Source organism: Vulpes lagopus, chromosome 11, assembly GCF_018345385.1.
Source record: "Vulpes lagopus strain Blue_001 chromosome 11, ASM1834538v1, whole genome shotgun sequence".
NCBI lineage: Eukaryota > Metazoa > Chordata > Mammalia > Carnivora > Canidae > Vulpes > Vulpes lagopus.
In genome coordinates, this window is record NC_054834.1 from 99,192,661 (window position 1) to 99,220,399 (window position 27,739).

Here is a 27,739-nt window from a genome sequence, read left to right on the forward strand (position 1 = left end):
CTGGAAGAAATGGATAAATTCCTAGAAACATGAACTACCAAAACTGAAACAGGAAGAAATAGAAAACTTGAACAGATCCATAACCAGCACAGAAACTGAATTAGTTTAAAAAAAAAAAAAAAAAACAACAAATAGGAGTTCAGGGTCAGATGTCTTCCCAGGGGAATTCTACCAAACATTTAAAGAAGAATTAATGTCTAGTCTTCTGAAACTGTTCCAAAAAAATAGAAATGGAAGGAAAACTTCCAAACTCATTCTATGAAGCCAGTATTACCTTAATCTCAAAACCAGACACAGACCCCACTAAAAAAGAGAATTACAGATCAATATCCCTGATGAACATGAATACAAAAATTATCACAAAGATACTAGCTAACAGGATCCAACAGTACATTAAAAAAATTATTCACCACAACCAAGTGGGATTTATTCCTGGGCTACAGGGGTGGTTCAACATCCTCAAATCAATCAATGTGATACACATTAATAAAAGAAAGGACAAGAACTAGATGTTCCTCTAACAGATGCAGAAAAAGCATTTGACAAAATACAGCATCTTTTCTTGATAAAACAAAAACAAAAAACAAAAAAAACCTCTCCATGTGTAGCAATGGAGGGCACATACCTCAGTATCATAAAAGCCATATATGAAAGACCCACAGCAAGTATCATCCTCAACAGGGAAAAACTGAGAGCTTTTCTTCTAAGGTTAGGAAAATGGCAGGGATGTCCACTCTTACCACTGTTGTTTAACATAGCACTTGAAGTCCTAGCCTCAGCAATCATACAACAAAAATCAATAAAAGGCATCCAAATCAGCAAAGAAGAAGTCAACTTTATGGGGAGATTGGGTAGTTCAGTTAGTTAAGCAGCTGCCTTCGAATCAGGTCATGATCCCAGGGTCCTACTTCTCCCTCTCCCTCTGCTGCTCCTCCTGCCTGTACTCTCTCTCTCTCTGTCAAATAAATAACTAAAATCTTAAGAAAAAATAAAGAAGAAGAAGAAGAAATCAAGTCAAACTTACTCTTCACAGACAACATAATACTCTGGAAAACCCAACAGACTGGGTGGCTCAGTTGGTTACGCATCTGCATTTGGCTCAGGTCATGATCTCAGGGTCCTTGGATTGAGCCCTGCATTGGGCTCCCTGCTCAGCAGAGTCTGCTTCTCCCTCTCCCTCTAACCCTCCTCCTGCCTCAACGCACACACTTGCTCTTTCTCTCCATCTCAAATAAATTAATTTTAAGAAAGAAAGAAAGAAAGAAAGAAAGAAAGAAAGAAAGAAAGAAAGAAGAAAGAAAGAAAGAAAGCCCAAAAGACTCTACTCAAAAATTGCTAAAACTGATACAGGAATTCAGCAAAGTTGCATAATATTAAATCAATTTACAGAAGTCAGGTGCATTTCTATACACTAACAATGAAGCAGAAGAAAGAGAAATTAAGGAATTGATCCCTTTATAATTGCACCAAAACCCAAAGATACTTAGGAACAAACCTAACCAGAGAGGTAGAGGATCTATACTCTGAAAACTAGAGAACACTTATGAAAGAAACTGAGGAAAACACAAAGAAATGGGAAAACATTCCATGCTCATGGATTGGAAGAACAAATATTATTGAAATGTCTATACTACCCAAAGCAATCTACACATTCAATGCAATCCCTATCAAAATAGCAGCAGCATTTCTCACAGAGTTGGAACAAACTATCCTTAAATTTGTATGGAACCAGGAAAGATCCCAAAGGAATGTTGAAAAAAACCAAAGTGGGACTTCAAACTGTATTATAAAACTGTAATCAACAAGACAATATGGTACTGGCACAAAAACAGACACATGGATCAATGGAACAGAATAGACAATCCAGAAATGTCAACTCTATGGTCAACTAATCTTTGACAAAGCAGGAAAGAATATCCAATGGAAAAAAAGACAGTCTCTTCAACAAATGGTGTTGGAAAAATTGGACAAACACATGTGGAAGAATGAAACTGGACCACTTTCTTACACCATACACAAAGATAAACTCAAAATGAATGAAAGACATAAATGTGAGACAAGAATTCATCAAAATCCAAGAAAAGAACACAGGCAGCAAGTTCTTTGACCTCAGTCACAGCAACTTGCTAGAACACGCCTCCAAAGGGAAGGAAAACAAAAGCAGAATATTGAAATATACTCCCTTACTCCAAAATAAAGCACAGAAATCCCCCTTTGTGGACAAGAAGTTCTTCTTTTGTTTTTTATCAGAACTACTGCTGGAGAAAATGAGCTATCATAAAAAATACACATTTCCTTCAAGACTTGAAGAGACAGAACATATATAGTTAGTTAATCTTTAGGACCAAATTAACTGAAATTCTTTTGTATTTTTAAAACAAAATTTAGGGAGAAAATAAATCTAGTTCTAGTTATTCCAATGAAGGTTTTTGCTCTCCTAATAAATATAATTTATGAAAATAGAGCAACATGTTTTGTGAAGATATTAAAGATACTATTACTGACTCCTATTTTGACAATAGCTGCCTAATTTCCATTTCCTCTTCTCTTCTTAGAAACATTCCAAACAACAAGGAGAAGAAAAATAAAAATTCCTGTCCTGGTATAAAATAAGATATAGCTAAAACCCAACTCTCAAAATGTGTGGGCAGACTCCCAAAAGTAACGGAGATCATGAAGATCAAAAGTGCAAACACAGAAGGAAATCTATTTATCTCACAAAGGGGTAGCAAGACAAACTTCTCAAAGTGTAAAGCCTAAAGCCCCTGTTTATAACAAGAATAAGACACACATGCTATAGGCAGAAACTCCTCAGTTTGGTTCCAAAAATGAAACAGAAAAGGCAGAGCTTAAAGAGAAACTATTCGGAAATACCCTGTTTACAAAGAACATTGTTTTTATGGCAGCAGGAGAGAAAAGAGGTTTTGTATTAGGAAAAAACACACAGTTGCCTAACCCTATTGGCTGGGGAAAGATAAAAGCTAACAAATTAGCACATTCAATCCTGGATCATAAGGAAAATTCTAGATAGCCTGGAATGTGGGAATATATGCCCTGATACTCACGCAAACCTCCTACAAAAAACCAGGCAAAGGTAAAGTAAAATACCACATAGCTAGAGAAATCTATATTTTTAAGTTAAAACAAAAAAAGCAAAATACAAAATTATGTTCCAAAAACTAGACCAATGTCTTTCCTCTCAATAAATGTAAGTGAGCTAAACTAACCAGAGCAAAAAACTTTCAGACTGGATCATAAAAACAAAACCCAATTCTATAATATAAACTAACATCTAAAATAAGAGTTTTTCAAAGTTGAAGAAAATAAAATCATGGGCAAAAGTATACTAGGTAAATACTCACAAAACAAGGTTATCTTAATAGCCCACAAGGTTGAAATCAAGACACCCCCCACCACCACCAAGAAAGTTTTAAACTAGAAAAAGAAAGTCATTTCATAGTGTTAAAAATGATGCAGTTCCTTTCCAACAAATGGTGTTAGAGCTACTGAGCATCCATGGACAAAATGAAGGAAAGAAAAAAATAAATGAATCTCAACATGAACCTCACACCTTATATACAAATTAACTCAAAATGGCTCATGAATTTAAAAAATGTTAGAAGAAAAAAAAAGCATAGAAAAAAAGCGAAAGAAGAAAATCTTTAGAACCTATAGTTAGAGAACCTTGACAACAAAAGCACAATCCATAAAAGGAAAAATAAATTTTGTTCTGCAACAGCCCTATTAAGAGAATAAAAGACAAACTACAGACTGGGAAAAAATATTTGCAAACCATATGCCCAGTAAATAACTTGTATCTACAATATAAAAAGAACTCTCAGAACTCAACAGCAAAAAGAGTAAAAAATCCAATTAGAAAATTAGGAGACATGAACAGATATTTCACAGACGAGGAGATATAAATGGCAAATAAACACATGAAAAAAAGTTCAACATCATTAGCCCTTAGGGAAATGTAAATTAAAACCACAATGAAATATCACTACACATCTATCAGAATAATCAAAACAGGAAATAGCAAAATACCAAATGCTGGCAAGGGCACATTTATATGCAACCAGTAGAAATGTAAAATGGTATATCTACCCTGAAAAAATGTTTAGTAGTTTCTTTAAAAACTAAACATGTACTTACCATATGCCTTAGAAATTACATTCTTAGGGGTATACCCCCAAAGAAATAAAAATTATGTTCAGACAAATGCCTATATATAAATGTTCATTGAAGTCTTACTTGTTTTTTGTTTTGTTTTTAATTTATTTTTTATTGGTGTTCAATTTGCCAACATATAGAATAACACCCAGTGCTCATCCCATTAAGTGCCCCCCACAGTGCCGTCACCCAGTCACCCCCTCCCCCCGCCCACCTCCCTTTCTACCACCCCTTGTTCGTTTCCCAGAGTTAGGAGTCTCTCATGTTCTGTTTCCCTTTCTGATATTTCCCACTCATTTTTTCTCCTTTCCACTTTTATTCCCTTTCACTATTTTTTATATTCCCCAAATTAATGAGACCATATAATGTTTGTCCTTCTCCGATTGACTTATTGAAGTCTTATTTGTAATAGCCAAAGACTGAAAACTATCCAAATGTCCTTCAACAAGTGTACGGTTAAACAAACTGAAGTATGTCATTACCATGGAATACTACCCAACAATACAAAGAAACTATTAATACACTTAACATCTTGAATGGATCTCAAGATTATGGTGAATGAAAAAAGCCAGTTTCAAAAGGTTATATGCTATGTGATCTCATTTTATAATTCTTGAAATAATAAAATTATAGAGATATAAAACAGATTAGTGGGTGGAAGGGTTAAGAATGGAGTAGGTGGAGGAGAGTTGGTATGACTACAAAGGGATGGCAAAAAGGAGCCTGGTGGTTTATTTTATTTATTTAACTTAAGTAATCTCTACACCTAATATGGGGCTTGAACTCATGACCCTGAGATCAAGAGCCACATGCTCCACCAACTAAGCCAGCCAAGGAACTCCAAGTCTTGTGGTTTTACAACAGTCCTGAATCTGAATTGTGGGATAGTGACATGAAGCTACACATATGATAAAATTACATGGAAATATAAAGCACACACATAAAAGTGCAGGTAAAACTGGTAAAATCTGACAGACTCTGTGAATTGAGTCTCCACACCCAGCATGGAGCCCAATGCATGTCAGTTTCCTAATTGTGATATTTTACTGTACTTATGCAAGATGTTACCACTGGGGAAAGCTAGGTAAAGAATGCATGAGATCTGCTTGAACATTTTTTGTGTTTTTTCTGCAACTTCACATGAATCTATATCTCAAAATAAAGGGGTTTCTTTTAAAGAAATATTCATAAAGCAGAGAAGTTGAAATATATTACTAGGATACAGAAGAACTATATAACATAATAAAGTAGTTTTCATTGTTATTAAATTCTATGTACCAAAAAAAAAAAAAAAACAACTTCAAGTGTTTGTGAAAGGCAACAACTAACCAAATAGCACAGCACCAAAAAAAAAAAAAAAAAAACCTCAATAAATTCAAAGTAATAGAAATACTTTTAAGCAATATGCTATAAAAGCAATACAACAAAACTAGAAACAGTAACTAAACCAGAAACCAAACATGCAAACACACATTTGTCACCTGGAAATAATACTTAAATTACAAACACTAAATTTAAAAAAAAAAAAAAAAAAACATGATATCTAGAAAATAACCAAAGTAAGTCACTACATATCAAGACCTGTGGAATAAAATTAAGCAGTGGTCAGAAAATACCATGACCTCAAATACACATACAGTGTATTGTGTTAATAAAAAAGAATGAAAAATATATTAAGTATCCAATTTAAGTTACAGGAATAAAATAAAAATAAGCCTAAGATGAAAAAAAAAAGTAGTAGTTATTTAAAAACTGGTTCTTTGAGAGAAAAGATATATAAACAACTAATAAAATCACAAAAGAGATGTACAATATATAAAATAAGAATAAGGAATATACAAAAAAATAATCATAGATACAAAAAAAGTTTTGTTTTTTTTAAGTAGTCTCCACACCCAGCATGGAGCCCAATGTAAGGCCTGTACTCATGGCCCTGAGATCAAGACCTGAGATGAGATCAAGAGTCAGAAGCCTAACTACTGAGCCACCCAGGTGCCCCATGAAAAAAATCCTTTTTAAATCAGTAAAACTGATGTAGTGATGACTACAACTATTAAACACTCTACAGAAATACATTTTTTCCCCAAACACCAACTTTATTCCAAATAATCACATTATTTTTAAAATCTTCCTAAAACACTCATATAAAAAGTAACCCAGTGTCATTAATTCTGGAAATTCCATTTTGTACATTAGTAAGTTCTAATGTACTTAGTTGAACTGAAACAGTCCAAAAATTCCAAAGCTTCTTATAGACTTCATTTCAAAAAGTTTTAAAAAATTCTACTTTTCATGATAAATGATGCTACTGATTACTTGGTGGACTTTTAGTTTGCTAATTTTTACACTCTTACAAATAAGCAACACATACATAATATATCTAAAATAACAAGCTAGCTTAATCGCTTGCATTGGAGGCCAAGGAGTTGCATTTTGTCAAACCCAAATTGAACAGAGTTGAATTTAGGTTAATACAGAGAAAAGCAAGTTCTAGATGTATTGTCCTTTATAATTTTTGAAGTATCAGATGAATAGTAAAAAGTTCAAAGAGCTTCTTATTACTCTTGATTTTGGAAAGCTTCTTGCAGAATAATACTGAGCTTTTTTAGTATCTTAAAATCAAGCTTAGGGGTTTGAAGCAGCACAGAGCAAGTACAAAAAAATAAAGTGTTGCTACAGGCTTCCAGGAAAGGCTTGCAAGGATTTAGATTCCACTGTCATCTGAAGCAAACTATCAATGACAGTAGAGAGGATCCTTTACTGGATATTCTTAGATGATTTAGTATTACTGGGACAGCTTGACAGTCCAAAAACAAGACTTTTCCTTCATCTGTCTTCAAGTCCAGAGACAATCAAATGCCTGAGCACGTAGTCAGCCTGAGTAACCGTTTTGAGAACAATTATAGTTTATTAAAACCTCAGTGGTAAATTGAAGCTCTTAAAGAAAGCAACTGTTTTCCACTGAATGTTGTAAAGAATCCTGAATTCCCTTAGTCACTACTCCTCTGAATATGTGTTTACCAGTCTCCTCAATGTTATGTCATGCTCGAATGCTATGTTCCTGCATCTAGCTTAGAGACCAATATATAAATTTTACAAAACGCTCACGAAGTTTGGTATTCACAAATAGCATGCACTGTAGCTGCTCTGTTATCACAGGCAAAAGCTTTATACACTTCTGAATATCATTTCTCTGGCACGCAAATTTGAGTAGCAGCTTTCCATTGTCCATTCCAGATTCTTTACTTTTTATTTTACTAAGGTAATCTGAAATCCAGTTGATGAAAACAATTAAAAGTTCATAAACTTGTGCATTAAATATAAATAGCAGCTTGTGAGTTTCTGAGACTGGTACTTTTTTCTTATTTTAAACTTTTCACTTCATTGGCAACATGTGAACTTCCTTTCAATCTCTGTAAAACTCATACTTCCTCTGTAAATTATCTAAAGGAGCTTGAACTCTCTTAGCCTGAATCTCCATCTTTTTCTTTTCTTCACTTACTTCATTTTTAAAACTGTAGAATGAGTGGGCCTCTCAGTGGTGCAATCCATTGACAGCCTAACTCTTGGTTTCTGCTCCAGTCATGATCTCAAGCTCATGAACTCAGGGTTGTGGGATGAGCCCCACATCAGGCTTCAGGCACAGTGTGGAGTCTGTTTGAGATTCTCCCTCTCCCCCTCCTGCTCATGCTCTCTCTCTATATATATATATATTTATATATAATTATATATAATTATAATTATATATATTATATATATTATATTATATATATAATTATATATTATAATTATATATTATATATAATTATATATATAAAATTTTATAAAATTATATATAAAATTTATAGTTTTATATATAATTTACATAAATATAAATATGTCTTAAAGATAATTATATATTATATAATTATATATTTTATATATATAAAATTTTTAACAAAACTACCCTTGGAACAGACAGAAAACCAAAAAGATGAACTACTATTGAATTTAAAAAGTTAAGGGGATCCCTGGGTGGCGCAGCGGTTTGGCGCCTGCCTTTGGCCCAGGGCGCGATCCTGGAGACCCGGGATCGAATCCCACGTCGGGCTCCCGGTGCATGGAGCCTGCTTCTCCCTCTGCCTGTGCCTCTGCCTCTCTCTCTATCTCTCTGTGACTATCATAAATAAATAAAAATTAAAAAAAAAAAAAAAAAAGTTAAGAGCTACCCTCCATAAATAGCACCAAGTTCAGAAGATATCCAACAGAATACTACCAAACTTATTAAGGACAGATGACAGTTCTATTTAATGTATTCTAGAGCATTAGAAAATAAAGACAAGCTTTTAGATGTTTTTATAAAATGATTACAACTATGAAATTACAAATTTTCCTGGAATTCAGGATTTCAATCTTTGAATTCAAAACTTAATGTAATCCATCATATTAGGGGATATAAGATGAAAAACTCAAATGGCTATTTCCATAGATAATGAAACAGTATTTAACAAAATTCAACAATCTTTCTTGGCTTAAAAGAAAACTAAACATGGATGGAAAATTCCTTAACATGATAAAATGTTCTGATCCAAAAGTCAAAAAAAAAATGTTCAATAGGGAAATATTAGAAGTATTCCCAAGGAACAAGTCCAGAATGTCCACTATTTCCTCTAATAACATTGTCCTGAAAGTATCAGCCTACACAATTAGCCAAAAGAAAAAAAAAATCAGACAAAAAATATGTAAGGAGGTGGTAAAATTATTGCTGTTCACAAATGATGTCTGAATACTTTAAAAATACTTTAAATTTTTTTTTAAAAGACTTTTATTTGAGAGAGCGAAATGAGCAAGAGAGAGAGAGGGAAGAACAGTGGGAGTGGGAGAAACTCTTTTGAGCAGGGAGCCTGGGCTTGATCCCAAGACCCTGAGATCATGACCTCAGCCAAAGGCAGACGCTTAACCACTGAACCACCCAGGTGCCCCAATACTTGTAAACTCAAAAAAATCAATTAAAAAATTTATTAAAAACAAGATAATTCTTGCAGTTGAATACAAAATTGTATGGAAAAAATCAATAAATTCAAATATACAATCAGTTCTAAAACATACTAAAAACCCTCTCTTAACCTAATTCATCAAATCATCCCAGCTGTTCTTTTCTGAAACTGATACTATTTGAAACAGTAGTACAGTATGAATTTCTGTTAAACATAATTTAGTGACTTGCACTATAAAATTCTAAAGGTATACAAAGAGGAAATACTTGGAACCTCAATATAACAGAATCACATTTTAATTATGGTAAATATTTTAAAACCCTAATATTTGGTGTTTTACTGTACTAAATTTAAAAATGCTAAAAGTTAAAATATAGCAGAATATCTAAAACTCAATCAATATAATCAAACCTTCATCACTTTTAACTAAAGGATTAACACTCCATAAACCTCCAACCAAACCTGAAGGTTTTTCACCAACCTTCATATATGGAACACTTTCTGCCAAACTTAAGTGCTGTCTTTCCAACAACCTCATAACCCTACCCAATTTATTGTTTTTCGATGAGATTTAGCAACATATAAAGCTAAAAATGAAAAGATATACCAGATAACTACGTTGATTACTTTGTCAGTTTATTTAACTATCAAAGGCTTTAGTAAGAATTACCTTCACATTCGGACAAACTAATAACAGTGATTTATTTTGGTATAAGGAATAAAGCAGGAATCAAACTTTTCTTTTTAATTGAATGGACTTTAATTTTTTTATATATATAACTCAACACCACTTTCCCCCAATGATTTGAAATGTCATCATAAATAAAAACCATACATATCATACCATATCATATATAAAAATTCCTTTTCAGATTTATTTCTGGATTCTTGTGTCCTTCTTGGTTTGTGCCAAACTTAAATTCATATACTAGTTACACACTGTGCCAAACTTTTAATTTATAGACTATTTGTACACTATAGCAAACTTTTAATTAATGAAGTTTTACAATGCATTTACTTATAATAAATCACTGTTATTAGTTTGTCTGAATGTGAAGGTAATTCTCACTAAAGCCAGATGTCAGATGCCTGACAAACCTCTGCTTCTCACCCCTCTCCTTTTTTAGAATTTTCAGGACTATTCTTATGTGTTTATTTTTCCATTAAAACATATGGAGGTGCACCTGGGTGGCTCAGTCAGTTGAGTGTCCGACTCTTGATTTCAACTCAAGTCAGGATCTCAGGGTCCTGAAATCAAGCCCCAAGTTGGACTCCATGCTCAGCAGGGAGTCTGCTTGAGATTCTCTTTCTCTCTCCCTTCTCCCTCTGCCCCTTCCCCCCTTTTCTCTCAAATAAATAAATCCCCCCCCCTTTTTTTTTTTAAGTATAGGATAACTGTGCCAAAATTTTTAAAGTACTGTTGGTATTCTTATTGTGACCACGCATTTTTATGTTAATTTGGGGAGAAATGAGCTCATAACAATACCAAATTTTCCCAACCAAGAATAGGATCTATCTCTTAATTATGTCTCAGTACATCATTCTTTAAGTACAGAATTCTATAAATTGAATAACTATGATTATTCAAATATCTATAAACATTGCAAAAAGGATGCCTGCAAAATGATTTCTTACCTACCAAAACCTCTTAGTAAATATTCTCCTTGAGTAAATACCAAGAGATATTCACAGACATCTTCTCCTTTAAGAGCCAACTATAGTTGATGAGAGATACTTTGTATTCTTATTCAGAGTGCCATGAAAGAAATGTTTAACTTTCCTCAAAAGGTTACAAAGTATGCTTTTCAACTCTCCTAGATGGACTGAGAAATATCTTTTACCAGTTAGTTGGGAGGTGGGGGAGTGGGAAGAAGGCTTTTAAAACTGTGTAAGATCAAAAAAAAAAAAAAAACTGTGTAAGATCAAAGCCCTATCCTCAAATGGTTTTCAATTTAAGTAGGAAAACAAACAAAAACATTAAAAAATTTGCTTAACTTTTCCCCCTCCCTAACCCCATTTTAACAGGAATTAAAAAAAAAAAAAAAAAAGAAAGAAAAGAAAAGAAACCCAGAAGGAAATTATGGTTAATTAAGTACTCTGGGAAGGTCAATGTCTTACACTAATAAGCCTTTGAAATGATCTTCTAGAGAATGAAATTTCTAGAAAGTTATCATCTGTAAGAATAAAGTACCCAGGAATAGAAGTCTAAGATTGCTTGCAGAGTTAGTTAAGGGTAGAGACAAAGCTTAATGGTTGTTCACTCTCAGAAAATGAACCTATTCCCAAGGTAATGCATACTTGCCAGCACAATCAAGAAATACAAATTTTAAACTATAATCCAAACCTTCCTTCACCATGGAACATAGGCTTAATGACTCCTATGAAATAAGTTCAGCATTTAGATAATTTGTTTCAGTAATAGTTGAAAAATCAGCGATATAAATTTATTATTGAATTTGAAAGGCAGAAAAATACCAACTTTCTCCTTATTACATCATGAAAAGAAGATATAATAAAATATCAAAGCATCTTATACAGGTTGATATTCTATCATTAAAGATCATTTTAAGATAGTTATGACTATGTAATATATGCTCATTCCTGATTCCATGACCTCTCTGTCCAGTAAAAGCATTTGGGAAACTTGGAATGCAGAGATAACAGTCACTTTTTGCAGTTATCAGGTAGATTTCTAAGCTTTATAATCAGTGTAGACAGTGATAAGTAAAACAATACATTTTATTGTTCTTTCTGCTTCCATTTCTTTAAGTAAACCCTGGTTCCATTTCTTTAAGTAAACCCTGGTCCAGTCCTTAATATTTTTGTTTCCAAAGAAAAAAAGTCCAGGACTAAACTAAGACAATAGTTCACGCAAAAGAAAACGTCCTGCGGTAAGTCTTCCTTCTACATACCACAACATCCACTTTCACGTTGTTGTATTTTATTTCATGTTTTTTTGATTGTCATCCATCAGAAGGACAATTCTATTCTTTGTTTGATAACTGGCCTATGCTTCCAAAAGTGGAGAGCTCAGTGAAATAGAAGCAGTGGCAGTCAAGAACCAGGTCACAAATGTGAGTGAGACAAAGTGAGAAATGGCTCTGAAGCTTAACAAACCAAGAAATACTGGATGCAGGTGATGCAGAAGAGGCAGGACAGTGAGGATACTACAGTCTCATACTCAAAATAAGAGAAAGATCAAACTGAAAAAAATAACAAAATTTTTAAAGAAGTTAAAGTTTTTTCTACTTTTAAGAACAATCAGTATATGATTTATTTGCCCCCCAAAACAAAGTCTTCTGCAGCATAACAGCAGATCCAATAGATCACAAGTTTTGAACAGCCATTAGAATTAGCACAGTAGTTTCCTGTCAGACATTCTTTTGTAACTAGATAGAAATCTTTCATAATCAAAAGATCAATTTTGATATAGAAATGGATGTCAAGTGAGCTTTAAGTTTTTTAAAGATGTTCAATCAAATAAACATCACACTTATTCCCTTTCTAAATTTCCTTTCTCTCTTTTAATAAAAAACCAGAAATGAACAAGGGAAAGGAGCTCAGCATTATAAAATCTACTATACCTCGGATAAGAACATTCCAAAACATTCCAAAAAGAGAAAGAAAATGACAGAGATTTTATTTGGTAATACGCATGGACTCGATTTTTTGCTTTTACCTACATACAAAGCTAAAATTTTATGATCTCCAGGAGTTCCAATTGGAAAATATGTCCTGCACTAAAGACTAAACAAACACAATTATTTTACTTTAGCAGTCCCCCAAAAAAGAGATCCTACACCTGCCAAATGTCAAACCAAAAAACCTAAATAGCACCCAATTCATTCTTGTCCCTTACCTTCCCAATTTCTCCCATCAAGTTGCCTCAGTTGTACTTCTGAAATACTACCAAGTCATCTATACATCTCCACTGCCACTGGGATGCCCAATCCATCTTTACCTTTAAACTCCTATAACAGCATCCTAGCTGACCTCCCTGTTTTCTACTCTTGTCCTCCTCTACTCAATCTCCACCGGCAACACACGATCCTCTTTCTTTTTTTTTTTTTTTTTTTAAGTTCTTTTTTTAAGTTTTTTATTTATGATAGTCACAGAGAGAGAGAGAGAGAGAGGCAGAGACACATGATCCTCTTAACTTAAATCTCATTGTGAGGGCAGCCCGGGTGGCTCAGCGGTTTAGCGCCGCCTGGCAGCCCAGGGCTTGATCCTGGAGACCCGGGATCGAGTCCTGCATCGGGGTCCCTGCATGGAGCCTGCTTCTCCCTCTGCCTGTGCCTCTCTCTCTCTCTCTCTCTCTCTCTCTCACTCTGTGTGTCCCTCACTAATAAATAAATAAATCTTTAAAAAAATAAAATAAATCTCATCATGACATTCTTCCACTAAAACCTTTACAAGCTTCCCAATTCACCCAAAATGAAACACAAACTCCTTAGCCATGACTCTTCCCATGATCCAGATACCATCTGATTGTGCAAGCACACCTATCACTCTCTACATCACACATTCCATATATAATGATCTTTTTGACCTTAAATAAGTCATGATCTCTCCTACCTCACAGTCCTTTTATTTTCTGTTCTCTCTTCCTGTCAAGATCTTCCCTCTCAATGCTTGGATTTTTGTTTTTGTTTTCAGGATTTGAAGAACACACAGGTAAAAAATTCAAACGATACAAAAAAAAAAAAAAAAACATGGAAAGAAACAACTACAAAAATTCCACCACCCAAAGAGAATTTCCATTAATATTTTGAGGTTAATCCTTTCCTACATCTCTCTATAGACACATATGCTATTATACACGGTATATATAAAAATAATCTTCCATAAATTCCAACTCTCTCCAAGCTGGTTCTTTCTCATACATTAGTTCTCAACTCAAATACTGCCTTCTCAAAAGAGGACAGTTCCTCTCTATCACATCACCCTGTTTATTTTCTTCATTACACTTGTTTGCTTATTGGTCTCTCATCTTTTATCTGTCCAGTCCCAATAGAATGTAAGCTCCATGAAGGCAGAGATCTTGTCACTACTTTCTCATTCAATCACTAGGGTCTAGCCCAATACCTAACACATTGCAGATGCCCAAAATTTACTGAATGAACAGATGCTGGTTCTGATCAACATTTATAAACTGCCAAATCCTAAATTTAAATCTCCCATTCAAATTTCTTTCCTGAGCTTCATACTCATACTTAACCATACCACTTGGCAGCTCTCTCTAGATAGAACACAGGTATTTTAGTCTTAGTGAGCAAACCTGCTCTTCCTCATGGGATTCCCTATTCAGATGGTGTTCCCTATTTAGATGAATGAGACTACCATCAACCAAATTTCCCAAGCCATACTCTTAAATTTTATCCTTGTTACAACTATTCCCCCTCACCTCACACCCACCCAATCACCAAGAGCATCTCCATATTACCTCAGTTCTGTCTCCTAAATCTCAATATATCCACCTCATTCAGCCCATCTGCTTCTCTTCTACTCTGCTACCTCCACCCAAATTCCAAATCACCGTCAATCATTTTTCCCCTAGACAACTGTAACAACCTTCTAACTTGCTGCTTCAGATCCACTCTTACTCCCCTCTAATTTGTTCTCCATGGTCTAGCCTCAATATTCTCAAAATAACAATATGATCACATTATATTTCTTCTTAAAAATCTTCAATGGCTTCCCATTACTCTTAGATTAAATCCTAAAATCCCTATCATGGATTATAAGGCGCACAAGAATACCCCATGCCTAACTATCTAGACTTTCCCTATAAATCAGTCTTCGGCCTTCTTTCAATTTTTTAAACCTACCATGCTCTATTCCCCCCAGGGCCTTCATATATGCTGTTCCTTCTGCCTAAAAGATTATCCACCATGTCACACCACTCTTAAAACACATAATCATCCTTGGGTCTCAAATTCAAAGTCACTTCCTCAGGGAGGCTGTGGTAGGCAGAATTCTAAAGCTGTCTCTCTTCTTCCCCAAGATTTCCATCCTCTGGTAATACAATCAAACAGTAATCTATGTACTGCTATGAAGGGACTCTGCAAATATAATTAAGTATTACTCAGCTGATTTTATGCAAGGGAGATTATCCTGGATTATCTTAGTGGGTCTAATATAATCAGTTAAACCCTGAAAGGCAGAGCTTTCTCTGGGCTGAGGGCAGAATCAGAAGTCAGAAAGATGTAGCACAATCAGCAAATAACCTGACTAAACCTGGAAGATTCTCCCCCTAGAAACTCCAGATAAGATCCCAGTCCAGCTGAATGGCTACCTTGACTGAGGCCTGTAAGACTTTAAGCTGAGAGCCCAGTCAATTCACCTGGACTTCTGACCTACACTGTGATACAACATGAGTGTTGCTCTAAGCTGCTAAATTTGTGACAATAACAGAAAATGAATACAAACTCTTCCCTGACTCCCACCTCCACCACAGATAGTGTCAGAGCCTCTGTTAAATGTTCCCATAGCATCTGACACTTCTCTTTGATAATATTCATCATACCTATTACTTATTTTAATATATACAGTCTAAAATCTACAGAGACTTTATATTTTTGTATACCATACACCATTATATTCCAACATCTACAAAATCCAACATCTACAGAATGTACCCACAAAAGTTTGCAGAGTGAATGAACCAATTTTTTTATTAAATTGTCTCTCAAAATTGTCAATCATGACACACCTTCAGTAAAGTGCTATATTATAAAATATTTCTATAATAAGGGTCAATTGCTTTATAGCAGTGATTAAAATGAAGGGGAAAAGAGATGGGATGAGTGGAACATATTCAGAATCATTGGGGCAGCTGGGTTTTTTGTTTGTTTGTTTTATAAATCCTCCCTCAGTTACAACTACCCACAATCTGAAATGCCCACTCCTTGCCCTATATCCCTACAGGAATGTGATCATCTATTAGAGGATCACAAAAGATTCCCACATAGAGCCATTATTACTGTCACTGAGTGATATTCCTCAGCTCTGCTGAATTATAAATTAAGGTTCAATACAGTTAGTTTACTTTTTTAAAGAAGTAACTTTGCAAAATGAAAACAAAAGCAAATTTACTCAATCTGAGACATTACTATTTCACAATATAGAGAGACTAAATATATTTTAACCGGCCAAAAAGAGAAAAGGTCAACTAAATGAACAATTTACTTACATCAATGGGAAAGCAAAAAATGGAAGTGTCATGGCCAGTCTTGCTGTAAATTCATCAGGAAGATACCACAAGTATACAATTAAACATGTAAACAGATAAAGAATTGAAGAGTAGAGAATTAATCTTCCAACCCATAATTTTTGTAATCTCTGATTTTTTTCCCTAAATTCTTCCAATGCTTGAATTTCCTGTTAAGAGAAAATTATTCTATATTATTTAATTGAATCTCAAATTTCATAAAGAAATCAAAGTGTCAACAAAAAATTTTAACATGATAGATTATATAGGAAAAACTCTTAAAAGTCAATTAAATGTAATACTTTAATATTTTAAAAAGAACATAATTTGAAAAAAAATTAGAAATGAAGTTAGAACATATGAAAATGCCTATGCTGACAAGTCAGTCTTTTAAATGCAAAATTAAAGGGCACCTGAGTGGCTCAGTCCATTAAGCATCTGCCTTCAGCTCAGGTCATGATCCCAAGGATCCTGGGATGGAGCCCCACATCAAGCTCCCTGCTCAGTGAGGAGTCTACTTCTCCCCCTGCCCTTTCCCCCCTGCTTTTGATGTCTCTCCTTCTTTCTCTCTCTATCTCAAATAAATAAAAATAAAGTCTTTAAAAATAAATAAATGCAAACTTAAGATATCCTTTTCGACTATCAAATTAGCAAAGATCAAGCATGAAATGGACATCAATATATAGTATTTAATAATCTAAATAATTCTCTCTGTATAAGGTCTAAAAAAAGTCTGGCTAAAAATAAGTTAATTAGTTTTTTAAATCTGACTATAAAAAGAATTTTTAAAAATTGCAACAGTAACCATACTAGATTTTTTCAATCTATTCACCACTCAATATTCCTAAGAAATAATCATTTTTGATAATGAAGTTTGTGAAGTTTTCAGACTGATAAAAACTGTTGCAGACTATCTTATAATCTACTTTATCCTATCTGTAACATTGCTTTACACCATGCTATACATCAAATTTCATTCTAACAGGTTCTACTGACACAGACTTAAGTGACTGAGAGACTTCAGATATTTTTCTGAGATAATACAACAATAAACTTCTCAGGCTTACTCTATTTGATCTCTAAATTCCCAAACCAGATCCAGTCTCCAAAATAATATACATATACTAAAATTAAAATAAATTTATGCAATACTTAAAATGAATTAAAACACCCCAGAGCCCAAAGACATACCTTATCTATATTTTCCAGAACTTCTACAGTTGAAGGTTTTGTCTGTTATCAAAACAGATATGAGACATTAAAACTTGTTCCTGCAAACTTAGAAACACTTGATTTATAAAATCATAAATGAATATTTTAACTCAAAAAATAAAAATAAAGTAAAAAGGAACATTTTAATTCAAACCTTTTTCAAATGTCAAGCAATATGTATACCTATTTATTAATGAGATTTAGATTTAAATAAAATTACAATTACAAACAGAACTACATGATTAAAGAAATAAACATTTTCCTATTAGATATTTTAGTCCTAGAAGTACTTTCAACTCTGACCACTCAATTTCTACCACTTTTTTTATTTCTACCATTCTTAATCAAATTTTATAGAGAAATTTTCCCTCCAAGAAAAATTTTCTTAGATATGATTATCCAAAATATATCATATATTAGAAATTTCAAGACTAGGGATACCTGGGTGGCTCAGTGGTTGAACATCAAGACTAAAGATGGTCTGCTCTACTACTACTATTGCTAAAAGTTCACTTAGGACTCTGAAAGTCAAAATCCATAGGCTATCTTCATTTTGAATTCCTAACCTATTTTTCTGAAGATTAGATTTTTAAAAGGCAACTAAGAATACTTCATTATAGCAGAGTTGTTTGTTAAAAATATTTTTTATATATCCAGAATAAAAACCAGCCAAAATGTCTCCTACAACACTTGAGAAGGTACTTACCAATTATATACTCAATAATGTAAGAAAGTAGTGGATATCAATTAATTCATTGTAGTTCCCACAAGTTGTTAACTTTAGGTTGAACCATATGAAATTGCCAATATTCAACTGTTTTGACTTACATAAAAAGCAATTTCATATGGTTCAATCTAACAAAGACAAAGGAAAATTAATCCTCATATGGTTCAACCTAACAAAGACAAAGATAAATTTGATCCTCAAGCAGAACTATCAAAAAGTTTTAAAGGAAGGACAAAGTCCAAAACAAAGCAGTTCCAGCAACAGTCAAAAAAATGAGTCTACCAAATCTTGCTAGACTCCATTATATGGCAAAAGAGGTTAAAAATAAGCTTTGTCTGAGACTACATTATCTCCTCTCATATTAGAAAAGAACATTTGTCACTATATTTTAAATTTGTAGCGCTAAATTGGAGATACTTTCTCTAAAGCTCTACCCAATAAAATCAAACTGCATTCCAAATTTTGTTTAATTCCTAAAAGTATATTTAGTATGACTTCAACAAATACATATGATAAGCAAAAAGATATAGCCCATAAAAACATAAGTATTATATAGCATACAACTATAATTTCAACTACTTCAATAATAACAATTTTAACTATTCTTCAAATAAGATTGAAATAGAGGCAATAAGCAGAAGAAAACAAGAATAGATAACCATTTACACATGAATGCATAAATAGATAAATAAAAATACTCATAAGTCAAAGTGAAATAATGATATTAAAAAGAGACATTGCATACCTATACAGCAAGTGAATATTAAAGTCCAAATATACAACTAATTCATATGAGGAGGAAGAAAATTAAATAGAATTAGGGATAATATCAAGCTATACTCAAGTCTATACCACAAAGGAGACTTTTACAAGTAGGTTTATGTGACACTTTATATTTGACTAAGAACTGGCTGTAAAGAAAACTAACTTACCCTCCATCGAGAAAATAATCCACCCATCTTTTATGTGTAGAAACTGGGCACAATGATAAATATCATCAATCGTCCAAAGGAATTCACAGCTAGAAATAAAGCAAGTATTTAAAATTTTTAGGTTAAATACATACTATACCCACTATAAAATGTAGATGTTGCAATACTGCCCAAAAATACTATAAAATATTAATTTATTTGAACTCCACTTACATGGAATTTTAGTTCAGATATTCTTGAGACAGAGTCTACCCCTCAACAAATCCCTTCTTCCACACCAGTACATATTTAAAAGTGAAAATAAAGCTAGAAAGACTTTTAAATGGCAAGGCATTTTAACAGTATATATTCTTATTGCTTTGCAACTTACTGTTCTTTCAAGTAGGTCCCCTAATGTCCTAAGAAAAGTTTTACTGTACTACTTTCATTCTACATGCTTAGATACAACATATCTATCATTCAGCTGTCTCTCAACTAAACTAGTTATTTGGAATTAGGGGTGTTTTACAATGTTTAGAATATTTTACAAGTAACAACAGAAAGCCAATAGACCTTGAGCAAGTCATTTAATGCTTCTGAGCTTTAATTTTCTTTTCTGTAAATTAAACTTAATATATCAGCACTTTTCACAGGATAGCCTTCATTTTTACCATTTTACAGATAAGAAAATTAAGAGAAAAGACGTTCAGTGATTTGCCCAATAGCTCAGAAAAAACATGATTCAAAGCTACTGTATCTTCAGGGTGCATGAGTCAAAGCTACACTATCTTAAAGGACACCTGGGTGGCTCAGTGGGCTGAACATCTTTATTTCAGCTCGGATCATGATCTCAGGGTTGTGAGACATAGCCCTGAATTGGGCTCTACGCTGGGTGTGGAGCCTGCTTGGGATTCTCTCTCTTCCTCTTCCTCTGCCTCTCTCTCTAATTAGAAAAAAAAAAAAAAAGCAAACAAACAAAAAAGCAAAAAAATAACTTCAGACTTCTAATCTGTTCACTACTGTCCCAATACCCAAATAAACATTTCTCTCTGAAATTGTGTCTAAGTCCCTCAAGTCAACTGACCTTCATGTTAGCTAGCTGTGTATCTATGTCCTTCTTTTAGTTGTTTCTCTATGACTCTCAAATGTATTATGTTACTATATGGATGAAAATGTTATCAGCCATCTTAGATTCTAAATCAATTTATTAGTCAATAATTCTATCTTAGATTCTAAATCAATTTATTAGTCAATAATTATATAAGTTCTTATTCTTTTAACCTGAAATAGTGAAAGTATACTTTCAAATTTACATATTTTTACCAGGAATAGTTACATACTGTCCGTGTACAAAACTACTTCATCCCACATACAAAAAAGGCGATAATTCTCACATTTTTTTAAACCATTAATGCAATCAAAAATGACACCAGTACCAAGTAAATACATCTACTCTGCAACACTAGTCACAGATTGGAATTAGCATAAGGCATACCATCTTGGACTTTCTCGATTAGAGAAGTAACAAAGATCCATTTTATTAAATATTTCCACGTACAAAGTGATTTCTAGGACCAGAAATACCTATAAGCTATCCTAAAAAATTCTGGTGTTTATAAATGGATGTTACAAGCCACAATTAAGTTGTAACCTAAGCACTATTAATCCTTCAATATTAAGTCAGTATTCAAATTTCTAAGATGAAATTGTAGGAAATCCAGGAACTTTAATGAATAGAAGTATAATTTCTCAGTTAAAACATCAAATAGATCTTAAAACATATCTTAAGGTTTTAAGATGCTAAAAATACTCACCAAGAAAGGTGACTGGGTAGGGAGGATTTATACAAATCACTTAACTTGGTACTTTCAAAGTATATAGTAGTTCCCTAATTGTATAGTGTCTAGCACAGTGTTTTGAACACAACTGACCTACACATTTTGGTTTGTAACATTTATATGCCTCTGAGTTAAGTTTGTAGCCATCACAATTCAGAATTCTTATAATTTAAAGATAACAACAGGGGTACCTGGCTGGCTCAGTTGATAGAGCATGGGACTCTTGATCTTGGGGTCGTGAGCTCAAGCCACATGTTGGGGGTAGAGATTACTTAAAAATAAATGCATAGGGGAACCCTAGGTGGCTCAGTGGTTTGGCGCCTGCCTTTGGCCCAGGGTGCGATCCTGGAGTCCCGGGATCGACTCCCACGTCGGGCTCCCTGCATGGAGCCTGCTTCTCCCTCTGCCTGTGTCTCTGCCTCTCTCTCTGTCTTTCATGAATAAATAAATAAATAAATCTTTTTTAAAAATGCATAAATAAATAATTTTTAAAATAACAATTAAAAAAAGTAATGACAGCAATAAAGATACCAGTTAAATATTTGATAAATACTTTATCTCTGGTAGGCCCTAAAACAAATGCTTTACATGAATTTCATTTAGATACTACTATCATCCCATTTTATAAATGTCAGAAACTAAGGCTAGGGAAATGAAGTAATTTGGTCCCAGAAATATTAAGTAGCATAGCCAGACACAGTATTTTAGTTTTGATTTTTTTATGAAGCAAGTAGTTATTCCCAATAACACAAAATCAGAAATAAAGTCTGCTTTATATAAATAAGATTGGAATATTTACATATAAATACATGAAAACACCTCTGACATTCTCAAATAGCTGGTAAACAGAGCTACTGAAGTGGAAAGTAAGTTATAAACACAAGAGACAGTGTTGGTACAGTGTATCATGTGGCCCAGTTCCTTCCTTTGATTAAATCTGAATGCTTAAATCTGCATGGAAGAGAAGCTAAATGATTTGCCAAATCATTTTGGCAGCTAGCTTCAGCTAGTGGCAGACTGGAAGTCTGCAAGCACTGCCTTTACTTGTCCATTGCACATCACTTTTTAAATGTAATATGAAATATATGCATAATATTGCAATTAATATCAATGTTGACATCAATTATTTGTTTGGAGACTTGTTTTGATGTTAATGAAACAAACTATGCTTAACCTTTAAGATCCCTGAAGCAGGGTATTATGCTTTAAAATTTGTCCTCTAAAACAACATTAGGGTAAACAGTCATTAAATGCTTATCCATGCTTTCAGGCTCTAATCAAAGAATGAGCTAACCCTCATTGTTCCAGTAATTTTCCTAAAATTCCAAATTCCAGTATTTGTTCAAAGAAACTGATTTGCTATTAATACTCATGTAATGGTAGTACTTTCCAAGAGATATAAAAGCATAACAAAATTAATCAACTTTTTCTACATAGCTTTAATTTCATACCTCTTCTATGTTCAAACACTTTTACCCTCCTTGACACAAACATCTCAACTCCAATTCCTGTGGCCCATTACTTACTATGAAACCTTGGGCAAATAAGTTACTTAACCTCTCAATTATTCATTATCTTCATCTTCAAAAGAGGGATAGTTAAGGACCTTCTAAATGTTGAAAGCCTTAAATGAGATAATTCAGCAGTGCTCCACACATAACTAATTTCTCAATACAAACTGTTTTTACTGCTGTGGTCATTGCCATTTCCTAGTCCATCTCTTCTAACACACGCAAAATATATGGGAAGCAAATAACTAGCATTTCTCTCTGAAGCATAAATCAGTGTATGCCCTTGAGTGGACAGATTGCTCAATCTCAAGTGGCTTGTCCCCAAGAGCTCTTCCATGAATGTGTACAGTCTCTTTCCACTCTGATATTACAACGGGACCTGACATGACCTTAAGAGCTGGATGCATCTACTGTGTTTTCAACAAATAATAATGCCCACCACATTATTTCAATGTTTCCTATTGACTGATATTCACACTCAGGTTTGGGGGTCAGAATTTAAAATCTTGGGTCATGTCGTTCTTAAATTTTCAGTTCATTTCAAGTCATATTAAAATAATAGAGGGGCACTGAGTGGTGCAGTCAGTTGAGTATCTGACTCTTGGTCTAGCTAGGTCATGATCTCAGTGTTATGAGATTAAGCCCCTGTGGGGCCACTCAGCATGGAGTCTGCTTAAGATTCTGTCTTCCTCTGCTCCTAACCCACTCCTCCACCCCACTCTCTCTCTCTAAAATAAAAACTTTTTAAAAAAATAGAATAATGGAGTCAAAAAGGTCTGGATCAAAATATGCCTCTGCTGCATACCAGCAATGTGATCTTGGGTAAATTAAACTCTCCAACCTCAGTTTCCACATTTATGTAGTGGTGAAAAAACTTAACACTTCACAGAACTGCTGTATGAACTAAATGAAATTATGTATTACTTGGCACAGTGTCCAACAAGTAGTGAGCACACAATAAATTATAGCCATTATTATTATTACTATTATCAGAAAGCACATGTAGTGCAGACAATACTCCTCATACACCTAACTTCTCAGAAAGTACCCATTTTCATAATTTTAAATTTGGAAAAATAAATTACAATTTGTATTTTAACTGAAATTGTATTGCCCTCATTTGCTCTAGTATTAAAAAATAAAAACAAAATATTCTTCAGACTCTTCCATTAAAATGTTCTTGCAGGCCTTTTAGAGGCTCTATAATGTACTCTTTGATTTAAAATTAAAAGTGATTTTGCTCCAGAATTCCTTCGAATATTCTAGCCGAAAAGGCAATTTTGAAATATCCCAAACCACATTTATTGCTCAAAAATAAAATTACTGAAAAGAAGTACACCTCTAAAAGCACTTTTATTATATGCTAATTCTGATCTTCATGGTAAGCTGATGTTCAATCTGAACTAAACACTACCAAGAAACGACTATTTCGGCAGAAAGACCTCTATATTAAATCATGCCTTGCGGATAGCTCTTATATTATTTGTCAAGTTAATAATATATAAACACCAAGCTTATTAAGAGTGTTGGGCGGATCTTAGGTGACAGAAACAAAATTCTAATTTTATCTCTGTGTGTGTGTGTGTGTGTGTGTGTCTCTATGAATAAATAAAATCTTTTTAAAAAAATTCTGATTTTAGATGCACCACTTTTGTTTTTAAAAACGTGTTCAAGATCAACTTCCCCCTAAAATGGAACCACGGGGGCTGCTGAGAACAAGAGATGAGCACTCCCTGCCAGTCCGAACCTATGCCTGAAGCCAAGCTTGCTCGCATGCCACACACTGCTGCTGAACAGGGTCACTTACGTTGATGGTGACACGCAGGCCAGAGAGATAGAAAACAATTGACATAAACCAGAAGCCAACTGGGAAAAGGCGGAACATGGAAAAAACTCAGTGAGTCACCAGTTTTATTACCATGAGGGCACCATCAGCAAAATTGAGTTCAGTGATCCCAACTTGCTCAATCTCCATACACAATATTAAAGAATCAAACTAATTTTTTTTAAGATTTTTTTTTAAGTCACCTCTATATCCAATGCAGCCAGAACTCACTACCCCCAGGCCAAGAGTCGCACGGCTCCACCAAACCGAGAGCCAAGCCAGGCGCCCCCAAGAATTAAAACTATTGATAACAGTTCAGATCTGCTCTTCTCCCCGGGGCCGAGCCTCGGTCACCCCGGCAACCTCGCTCCCTCCACCCCTTACACCGCCCACCTTCCCTCAAACAAGGACAGCGTCGGTGGAGAGGCTCCTGCAAGCAGCACGTAATCCACGCCCACATGCCTGGGCCGACCAGCATGACACTGACAGTTTTCGGTCCTCCCGATCTGTCCAATTCGTGGCGCCTCCGCACAACTCGGAGGGGGGGGGGGGGGAGATGGACACACAACACTCAGCGACAGCTCAGCGTCGAACCTCCTGACCCCCCGCCTTGACACGGGCGGGCCAAAGAGCCGATGCTCTGCTCCACCCGGCCACCTCCCCACCCCGGACTCCCCGAGGACGCGCGGGGGTGGAGGGGGGAGGTGGCCGAACGGGCTCCCGGTTACTCCAGGGTCGCCCCTGGCCCTGGGAAATCAGAGGCAGCAGGAGGCGAGGCTGCTCAGCGCGCGGCGCGGCGCGAGCCCGGGACCCGCCACCTCCGCGGAGCTCCTAGGCCACCAGGCACCCGGGCGGGCGCGCCGGGCAGAGGCGGGCGGGGAACCCGGGAGCCCGTGCCCCAGCGGAAGGCTCAGCGCGCCTCCCCTCCGCCGAGCCCTCCCTGCCGCCCTCACTCCGACGGTTTACCTGCAGGAAGCGGGCAAAGCCCGGCGCTTGCGTCCACGTCTGCCAGCTTCGGCGCCACCGCGCAGCCCGTCTCCGCAGCAGGCGGCAGCCGCCACTGACAGAGCGGTGGGCCCGGCCAACTCCTTCCCATCAAACCCCGCGCTCCCGCCGCCGGCCAATCAGCGCCACCGCCGGCGCGCGCCGCTCCGCGGTCACGTGACTGCGCCGGGGGCGGGCAGTTGGGGCGGGCCGCTCGGGCGGTTGGCCGGGGGACGCCGGCCCTGGGGCTTCCGCGGCTCGGTAGGGTGCTCGTCGTCGCGGCTCGGGGCGGGGCGGGGCGGGGGGCCTGCCGTTGATTGGGAGGCTTACCGGCACGGCTACTTCTTTTCCTCGGCCTCCTCTCGTTCCTTTGAAGCCTGTTCTGCCAACTCTCACTGGAGAAAGAAAACCCCGAAATTGACCCTGGGGAGTGGGGGGGCAGGGGGGTCCTAGGTCGCCGCGAGAGGGACGGGTGGGGTTGAGGGTGCAGATGGCTGCGTCTGGAAAGGACTCGGCCCTGAAGAGCCCCAGGGTCAGCCTCCTGCGGCCGGCAGCGGAGGCGCTTAACCCGACCTCACAGCTCAGCCAGGGCCCCTCCCCACACGAGCCCGTGGAGAAAATCCAGCAGACTGAGTGCCGGAGGCCTTCGTCACTGCTGAACGTCAAAAAGGGTCATTTTGATGACAGGACGCTGACCTCACCCGTGGGGGGTGCGCTTCACACGCCGGAGGATGTTGTTCTCAAACCCGTGGAGGTCACAGAGGCCGAGTTTTCTCTGCTAAAACTCTCACCTCGCGAATACGCCCTTCCCAGGCCCTGATCTCCGGGCCCACGGATAACCCCACACACACACCGGGCGGCGTTCACCTCAGATTTGAAACGTTGGCTCCAGAGCGTTTCCTAGTCCACTGCACGTGACCAGTCTAAATAGCCAGAGATAACGTGAACCCGCGTGAGGTAACCGTGCAGCAGGGGTGAAAAGCAAGCAAAAGCTTTGGTGGTGGTTTACCTCTGTGACTTGCTTGTGCAAACATTTTTCACGGGATATTTTTCTATTCTGTTTAGTTACATCCGGGTTTTAAAATAATGCATCCGTGAGTGTCTGTCATTGCTTTAAGGCGCTACATGGAAACTTTGACGAAGCAGGCAGGTAAGGTGAAGTGAGAAACCGAGCATAGGGTACCGGAAGCTACCAGGTGATTCGCTGTGGGGTGAGCTTGTCCTCACTGTTAGAATCTTTCGTTACAGCTGTGTAAGCTTGAAAGGACGAAGGCGAGGGAACCAGAGTTTACTTGTGCACTCTGGGTCTAGTAGAAAATAGAAGAGTTTTATAGATAGAAATTCTGTATCCCAGAATTCCCTGTGAATCCCCTTGGCCTTGTTTAAAAAAAAAAAAATTCTATCGAAGAAAATATGAATAGAAACATTTCATCTATTTTGATACAGAAATTTAACCATTTCATTTTTCATCCTTTGCTCTTTCAAAGTATATATTTTTAAAAGGCCTGTGAAGTTAATGCAAAACATATCTCCTCACCTCAGGAATATATTTTCCTAAGAGAACAGGAAAGAAATGTTTACCAGTTGCTACTGATTTTGTTCTCTAGTTTTAACTGGGCCATCAAGGTCTGTTGTAAAGGGGAAAAAACAGGAGGGAGAAGACAAGAACTAGCCAGGTGCCAGGCATCCCAAAAACCTGATCCTGAGATCATAATTATCCATAGATAATTACTCTGAAAGAGGAGACACTTGGAGGGTGAGATGTATGGAATCACTCTTTTAACCAAACAACTTCTTAAGGTAAGTATCATTTTAGAAATGAGAAAATTGAATAGAAATATTACGTATATTGCTGAAGGTAACACTATACCACTACCTGGTAAGAGAGTTTGTCAGGCACAGTAAGAGAAGACCAAATATTTATCGAGGACAAGACCCTGTGTACACATACAGATAAATAAAACAGCTGTCCTAAAGTAACTGACACTAGTGAGAGAAACCTTCAAGAAAACACACAAAAAATATAGGGTAAATAACTATGATAAAGGCAAGTGTTCAAGAGATTGGAGAAGGATAAGGCAACAGCAGCCAGAAGGGGTATGGGAAAGCCAGTGAAGGTGGTGCTTTAACTGAGTCCAAATATTGAAGAATTATTGCCTACTAATCCTAAATTTCTCCTGTGATAGATTCTAAGGAAGTGAAATCAGAAAAGCACCAGAGAAGATGACAAAGGGAATAAACTAGTCAAAGGAATGCTAAAAGGTCTAATTCAACAAATAAGTAAAACCACATTTATTCAAAGGAATAAATGAAAGCTGCAAGAAATAGTTGCTATGAGAGCTTACAATAGGGTCATTCACTGACCTGGTCAG

The 27,739-nt window shown here is 36.1% G+C and overlaps 1 protein-coding gene and 1 pseudogene across 2 annotated transcripts in view; both read right to left on the minus strand.

The window, feature by feature from the left end:
- LNPK (lunapark, ER junction formation factor) overlaps nt 1–25,504 on the minus strand; it is a 78,170-nt gene extending 52,666 nt beyond the window's left edge. Inside the window, exons 1-4 of one of the 2 annotated variants that reach the window (XM_041721687.1) lie at nt 25,350–25,503; nt 19,231–19,319; nt 17,551–17,592; nt 16,342–16,529 (exon numbers count right to left, since the gene is read on the minus strand). In XM_041721687.1, the coding sequence (XP_041577621.1) occupies nt 16,342–16,529; nt 17,551–17,592; nt 19,231–19,257 (257 nt within the window). In that variant the 5' untranslated portion in view covers nt 19,258–19,319; nt 25,350–25,503. Of the gene's footprint in view, nt 1–16,341; nt 16,530–17,550; nt 17,593–19,230; nt 19,320–25,349 lie in introns of both variants that reach the window. The other variant, XM_041721688.1, reaches the window with a different exon arrangement.
- Nucleotides 6,572–10,845, minus strand: LOC121501653 (annotated as a pseudogene).
- Nucleotides 25,505–27,739: the final 2,235 nt, after the last annotated feature.